General features: G+C 48.2%; 1 protein-coding gene across 1 annotated transcript in view; it reads left to right on the forward strand.

Annotated features, from left to right (window-relative positions):
* adgrl1a (adhesion G protein-coupled receptor L1a) overlaps positions 1 to 7,500 on the forward strand; it is a 62,381-nt gene that overhangs the window by 20,565 nt on the left and 34,316 nt on the right. Inside the window, exons 4-5 of the mRNA XM_076266745.1 lie at positions 5,888 to 6,095; positions 6,625 to 6,889. Coding sequence (XP_076122860.1) covers positions 5,888 to 6,095; positions 6,625 to 6,889 — 473 coding nt within the window. The remainder of the gene's footprint in view (positions 1 to 5,887; positions 6,096 to 6,624; positions 6,890 to 7,500) is intronic.

Raw genomic sequence — 7,500 nt, forward strand, 5'->3', positions numbered from 1 at the left:
GTGACGGAAGGCCTAGAGATTGAGATAGTTACCAACACACTAGAAAAAAGAATCAAATGTTGTGTGTGGGAGTGTGTTTGTGTGTGTGTGTGCAGTGTGTCAATGTTCCTGTGTGTGAGTGTGTTTATGTGTGTGTGTTTGTGACTGTGTGCCTACAGTATGTGTGTTGTTTGTGCATGTGAGAGAGTGAGAGGAGTTCACAGCACACATAGGAGAGGCTGCAGTAAACATGAGGGAGCCTGAGAGCAATGTGTGTGGGTGTGTGTGTGTGTGTGCATGCGCGTGTGTGTGTGTGTGTTTGTGTGTGTGTGTGTGTGTGTGTGTGTGTGTGTGTGTGTGTGTGTGTGTGTGTGTGTGTGGTACACACGAGAGAGAGGAGAGCAGAGCTGAGAGCACAGGTCAGACTGCTAATGAAGCCTCCCAGGCCGTGTGTGCAGAGCCCACGGGCAGGCACTGATGAGCCCCTCAGACGCGCACACACACACACACACACACACACACACACACACACACACACACACACACACACACATCACCCCACCTCATCAGCATAGAGCAGGAGGCAGCCCTCCCCACACCCCCAACATACACACATACATACACAGATAAACCCACCAACACTCACAACACACACACACACACACATATTAGCACACTCGGGCCCCTTATGGCCTGCTGCTTCAGACCACCCTAGCACTGCCTTCTTTAGCTCCTTGTCACACACACACACACACACACACACACACCACCCACTAGCCCAGAACTAGCTCAGCATGGGAGGTTAGACCAAGTCCTGCCTAATAAGAGCTGTAAGAGATTCTAAAGTAATTGCCACCCCATCACATACATACACACACACACACACACACACACACACACATCCACCCAGGCTTCCCCATATATGCAAAATGGTGGACCTTGACCGGACCACAGTACAGAAATGCAAAATGGTGGAAAGCTCTCTGGCTGACTGTTGCCAATTGTGTAGCATCCCTGGCTGGGTCCCGTGACAGAAGTGTGGGTGTGTGTGTGTGCAGTAATGAGTATCAAGGCCTGCTAGTCACAGCCTTCACACTGACAGTCACTCCCAGCGTTTCCCACGGACATTTCCCATGACAAGGCCCCACAGGCTTAGTGGACACAAGCTCTCGTAGTTACTATGTGCGTGTGTGTGTGTGTGTGTGTTTGTATCTGAGATTGGAATGGATGAATATCTTGTCTTTTGGTGTGTTATTTTTGCTATGCGTATTTGTGTGTGAAAGTGCACTTGTGCATTTGTGTGTATGCATGTGTGTATTTGTACGTGTGTGTGTATTTGTACGTGAGTGTATGTTTATAAGTGTGTGTGTGTGTGTATTTGTACGTGAGTGTGTGTTTATAAGTGTGTGTGTGTGTGTATTTGTACGTGAGTGTGTGTTTATAAGTGTGTGTGTGTGTGTGTGTGTATTTGTACGTGAGTGTGTGTTTATAAGTGTGTGTGTGTGTGTATTTGTACGTGAGTGTGTGTGTGTGTGTGTGTATTTGTACGTGAGTGTATGTTTATAAGTGTGTGTGTGTGTGTGTGTATTTGTACGTGAGTGTGTGTTTATAAGTGTGTGTGTGTATGTATTTGTACGTGAGTGTGTGTTTATAGGTGTGTGTGTGTGTGTATTTGTACGTGAGTGTGTGTTTATAAGTGTGTGTGTGTGTGTGTATTTGTACGTGAGTGTGTGTTTATAAGTGTGTGTGTCTGTGTGTATTTGTACGTGAGTGTGTGTTTATAAGTGTGTGTGTGTATTTGTACGTGAGTGTGTGTTTATAAGTGTGTGTGTGTGTGTAGTGAGTGTGTGTTTATAAGTGTGTGTGTGTGTGTGTATTTGTACGTGAGTGTGTGTTTATAAGTGTGTGTGTGTGTGTATTTGTACGTGAGTGTGTGTTTATAAGTGTGTGTGTATTTGTACATGAGTGTGTGTTTATAAGTGTGTGTGTGTGTGTGTGTGTGTAGTGAGTGTGTGTTTATAAGTGTGTGTGTGTGTGTGTATTTGTACGTGAGTGTGTGTTTATAAGTGTGTGTGTGTGTGTGTGTATTTGTACGTGAGTGTGTGTTTATAAATGTGTGTGTGTGTGTGTATTTGTACGTGAGTGTGTGTTTATATGTGTGTGTGTGTGTGTATTTGTAAGTGAGTGTGTGTTTATAAGTGTGTGTGTGTGTGTGTATTTGTACGTGAGTGTGTGTTTATAAGTGTGTGTGTGTGTGTGTGTGTAGTGAGTGTGTGTTTATAAGTTTGTGTGCGTGTGTGTGTATTTGTACGTGAGTGTGTGTTTATAAGTGTGTGTGTGTGTGTATTTGTACGTGAATGTGTGTTTATAAGTGTGTGTGTGTGTGTGTGTGTTTGTTTTTCACCCTCCTGTTTATTCCATTGTCAATCTCAAATTACAAGCCTCCTCTTAAGCTGAAGGATTTTCGTTTTTTGTTTCTGGGTCGCTCCCGTGGAGTGGTGCGCGTTTTAAGCATCGGGCTTTTGTTCTTGGCGTAGACTCTCTCCTAATGGCTAATGGCTCCTAGTCTATGCATTGGTAGGTGGGTTAGATGTCTAAAGGGGGGGGGGGGTCTACACACTGAGGGGTGTCTTTTTTATTTTGCACAAACACTCGGCAAGGCTCGGCTACCGGGAGCAAGGATAGGCACTCCTGGAGCACAGCAAGCACCGCGTAGAGCCACTTGTGTTTGTTTAAGATGCGGGAGTCGGATAAACACTCTTAACCCCCCCCCCCCCCCCCCCCCACACACACACACACACACACACACACACCCTCAGTTCTAGAGCTGCCACAGCACCGGTGCACTCATTTTTTTTCATGCCCGTTTTTGATGTGAAACATTCACTCCATCTGTTCCGTAGAGAATACTCTCAAAAGACGAGAACGGATCTGGATAATGCTCCAAGCGTTCCACAGCATAAAGAGAGTGATAGAGATAAGGGGAGAGAGAGAAAGAAAGGGAGGAAGAGAGGGGGGGGGGCAAGCTTACACACAAATCCGACGGGGATGACGCTTTAGCCCGAGAACACCCAGCAAGACACCACCCGCCTCGCCTTGCAGATGGAGACCCGCGACGCATCGGCCGAGAAAACATCACAGTTTCTACCTCAGTAGTTCTGATAAAATGCCACAGCACTCGCACATTCCCACACACCAGCGCCCCCCCATGTGTGTGCATGTCTGTGTCTTTACCTATCTGTGTACATAGGGCTGCTTAAGTGAGATGTGAAGGCATGTGGTGGTGTGTGTTTGTGTGTGTGTGTGTGTGTGTGTGTGCATGCCTGTGCTTGTTTGTGCTTGTTTGTGTGCTCAGGTCTGTGTGTGTGTGTGTGTGTGTGTGTGTGTGTGTGTGTGTGTGTGTGTGTGTGTGTGGTCAGGTCTGTGTTTGTGTGTGTGTGTGTCTGTGCTCAGGTCTGTGTTCGTGTGTGTCTGTGCTAGTGTGTGCATACACGTATTGATGTACAGTATGTGCTGTAATCACACCATATGAGCAGTGTGAGGAGGGTCATCTGTGTGTTAGTGTGTGTGTGTGTGTGTGTGTGTGTGTGTGTGCATACATGTATTGATGTACAGTATGTGCGGTAATCACACCATATGATCTCAGTGTGAGGGCGGTCATCTCTGTGTGCAGACCCATCCTAGACAGCAAACCCTTGGCAGCGATGAGGCCCAGCCTAGTCATTAAGAAAGCAGCATGGGACTGTTTACTATTCCCTGTGGGACCCTTGCCTTTTAGAGCCTGTGTGTGTGTGTGTGTGTGTGTGTGTGTGTGTGTGTGTGTGTGTGTGTGTGTGTATGTGTGTGTGTGTGCGTGCGTGCGTTTGTGAGTGTGTGATTTTGAGTGTATGGAAGCCTGGGCCAAGGCCGGGAGTTATCCTTCCTTTCATTGCCATGGCTTCCCTCTCTCTCTCTCTCTCTATCTGTCTCTGTCTCTCTCTCTCACACACGCACACAAACACACACACATACACATACAGAGACACACGTGTGTCTCGGTGCTGATGAAGGCAGCGCCTGCTGGAGATGTCTCCTCTGCTCCTGCTGGTGGAGAGCGCACAACAGTGTGTGTGTGAGAGAGTGTGTGTGTGTGGAGAGAGCGCACACACAGGGTCCCAGTGCTGCTGGTGGAGAGTGTGCGACAGCCAGCTAATTTACCGGCCTCCCCTGTGTCCTCCCTCCCTCTGAGTGCACAGAAAGGACTGACTGGGGCTCTCTCTCTCTCTCTCTCTCTCTCTCTCTCTCTCTCTCTGTGTGTGTGTGTGTGTGTGTGTGTGTGTGAGCATTGTGTGTATGTGTCAGTCTGATTGTATGTATAGGTGTCAGAGAAAAAGGATGAGGGCGTATATATTGGTGTGAAATGTTTGGCATGGGAGTGCAACTTGAGTGTGAGTGTGTACGTATGTGTGTGTGTGTGTGTGTGTGTGTGTGTGTGAATGTGTGTGTGTGTGTGTGTGTGTGTGTGTGTGTGTGTGTGTGTGCATTGCGTCTCAGTGTCTATGTGTTGTGTGTGAGAGTGATAAAGAGCTCCTGTGCTTATTCATACGACCTGTAAATAGCGTTGGATAAAAACAACGCTCCCAGCGGGCTCTGTGTGACACTAGAGCTTCTGATTGGCATCAGCATCATCACCGCCACTGCTCCAACATCTGTCCTCACACCACACACACACACATACACACACACACACACACACACACGAATCTGCGTGACACACACACACTAGCCTGGGCTACGGCAGCCAGCCAGCGGAAGGTAAAAGAGCCTTTAAAGGGGGGGGGGAGGGGCTTTAAATAGACGCGGTGAGCAGAACCGTGCCGCTGATGCGTTGCCGTGCCGTTGCCGTGTGGAGCGGAGCGGTGCAGGCGGAGGAAGTTGAAGTAGGCCGGTTAAAATTAGCCAGGCTTTCTGAGCACCCGCAGCCTCGTCCCTCCCATTTATCACGTCCCGCCAGCCAAGCGACTCACCGTCCACTTCTGCAGATACTTAACAAATGAGCGTTTAGACTCTCTCATTTGAAATGTGCTCATTTATCTCATGTCCTCCACCCCCCCCCCCCTCTCCCCCTCACCCTTCCTCTTCCTCCTCCTGCCTTTTTGTTCTCCGGTTCTCTCTCTCTATCTCTCCGTTTCCCTTTTCTGGTCCTCCTGCCCTTCAAAACCCAAATTGTTGACCCTCTTCCTGCCGTCTGCACCACTCTCACATCCACTCTGTTTCTATTCCCTTGCTTTTTTCTCCACCTTATTTTACTCCTGGTTAACCTCTTTTACCTCTTCCCTCCCTCTCTCCCTCTCTCGCTCTCTCTTATCTTCTCTCTTTATATCCTGCTATCATCTATCTCTGCTTCCCGTCTGCTTCTCTCTATTTCTATTTTATCTCCCCCTCTCTTTGCTCTCCCTTCTCTCTCTCTCTCCTCCTTCATCTCTGTCTCCCATTTTCTTCTCTCTTTTCTTTCCCCCTGCCTCCATTTCTACTTCATCTTTCCCCTCTTTTCTCTCCTCTCTTCCCTCTCCCCTATATTTCTTCTCACCTCTTCCCTCTTTTCCTCTCACCATCCTTTCCTCTCCTGGCTCCTCTCTCTCCCTCTCTCCTCTCTTTTCTCTCCTCTCTCTTCTCTTTCTCCTCCCTCTCTTTGCCTTCTCCCTCTGTTCTATTTCTCACCTCTCATCCCTTGCTGTGTCCTTTCCTCTTTCTCTCCTCTCCTCCCTTCCCTCTCTATGTCCTCCCCTCCCTCTGTCCTCTCTCCTGCACTCTCCTCTCTTCTCCTCTCCTCCCTCTCATCTCCCTCTCTCCTCCCACTCTCCTCCATGCCTCTCTCTCTCTCCTCTCCTCCCTCTCTCCTCTCCTCTCCTGGTCCTGTCTTCTCTAGTCTTTGTGTGTCCGGGGACTCTCCTGCGGGTCCAGGCGGCCAGCTCGCTCCAGGAGGCCGAGCACCAGTCTGGGGCGTGGTGCAAGGACCCGCTGCAGTCGGGCGACCGGCTCTACGTCATGCCCTGGACGCCCTATCGCACCGACATGCTCTACGAGTACGCCTCGTGGGAGGACTTCCGCCAGAACCGAGCCACCACCACCTACAAGTGAGCACCGGCCTGTCCCTATCACCTGCTATCAGAGGCCTGTACAGTACCTCAGTAGAGCATTACCACACTGTGCAAATCACTTTTTACATTTAATGTCCATTAACTCATTATTATATATTATATAATATAATATATTATTATGTATTATTTTTGTTTTTAAATTAAGATAGATGATGCACTTATTATAATTTGACTGCTTAATTGCTTTATGTGCTTAATTACTAAGTGCAGAAAAGATAATTATGTATTCATTATAATGCACTATTTATAACCTGCACCACTGAAAGTGGTGCAATAAGAGATATTAAATAGTGGTACATATTAATTAGGTGATTAAGTGGGCCTGAAACTATTGGCAAAGCAGTAACCATGATAATGCAGGTTTCACTTTTGATTACTGTAAGATGAAGATATTTGTGTGTGTATGTGTGTGTGTGTGTGTATGAGTGTGTGTATTTGTGTGTGTATTTGTGTGTGTATTTGTGTGATGAATGGGTCATTTCCTTATCTTCCCGTCCACTCCCAGGTTGCCAAACCGAGTGGACGGCACAGGCTTCGTGGTGTATGACGGCGCGGTCTTCTATAACAAGGAGCGCACGCGCAACATCGTCAAGTACGACCTGCGCACGCGCATCAAGAGCGGAGAGGCCATCATCGCCAACGCCAACTACCACGACACCTCGCCCTACCGCTGGGGCGGCAAATCCGACATCGACCTGGCCGTGGACGAGAATGGCCTGTGGGTCATCTACGCCACCGAATCCAACAACGGACGACTGGTGGTCAGCCAGGTAAGAGAGGATAGGAAGAGCAAGCAAGAGAGAGGGAATAGAGACAAACACCCAGAGAGAGAGAGAGAGAGAGAGAGAGAGAGAGAGAGAGAGAGTAGGAGAAAGGGAGAGGTGTGTCACACACAACACACAAACACAAATAAGAAAGAGAGGGGGGTGTTTTAACATCTTTTATTTGACCAATTGCGAGCGCCACAATCCTTACAACCTCAGCTTAAAAAAAGAAGAAAAGGAGTGTAGGATCTCCTGTGCGTCACATTCAGTACTTTCCTGTCAATTTCCAACTCACCAACTTACACTAACAAACTATCCAACCCCCTAAACAGAAAAAATCCACCCTTGTAAGCAGAGACAGAGGCATGGCCCTGATGATGCCGTGGAGTCATCCTCACATGGTGCTTTGATTCTCTTGGCTCCTATTCAATCCCATTACATTTTCTCCATGTAACATTCTCTACAGAACATGAAGGTCAGGACTTGGGCTGAGTGAATGGGTCAGTGGCTGTCATCCTCCCAGCTATTACCAGAGCTGTCGTACAAGGCTCGCTGGCTCAGGCCGGCGGCCACGTCCTGTACGCTGTCTGTGTTGACTGTATGAAATCATCAGATTA

This window comes from Alosa pseudoharengus, unplaced genomic scaffold (genome assembly GCF_046254945.1).
Source record: "Alosa pseudoharengus isolate Yale_2024_CS ecotype anadromous, Long Island Sound unplaced genomic scaffold, YU_APseudo_1.1 YU_APseudo_1.1_scf_4, whole genome shotgun sequence".
NCBI lineage: Eukaryota > Metazoa > Chordata > Actinopteri > Clupeiformes > Clupeidae > Alosa > Alosa pseudoharengus.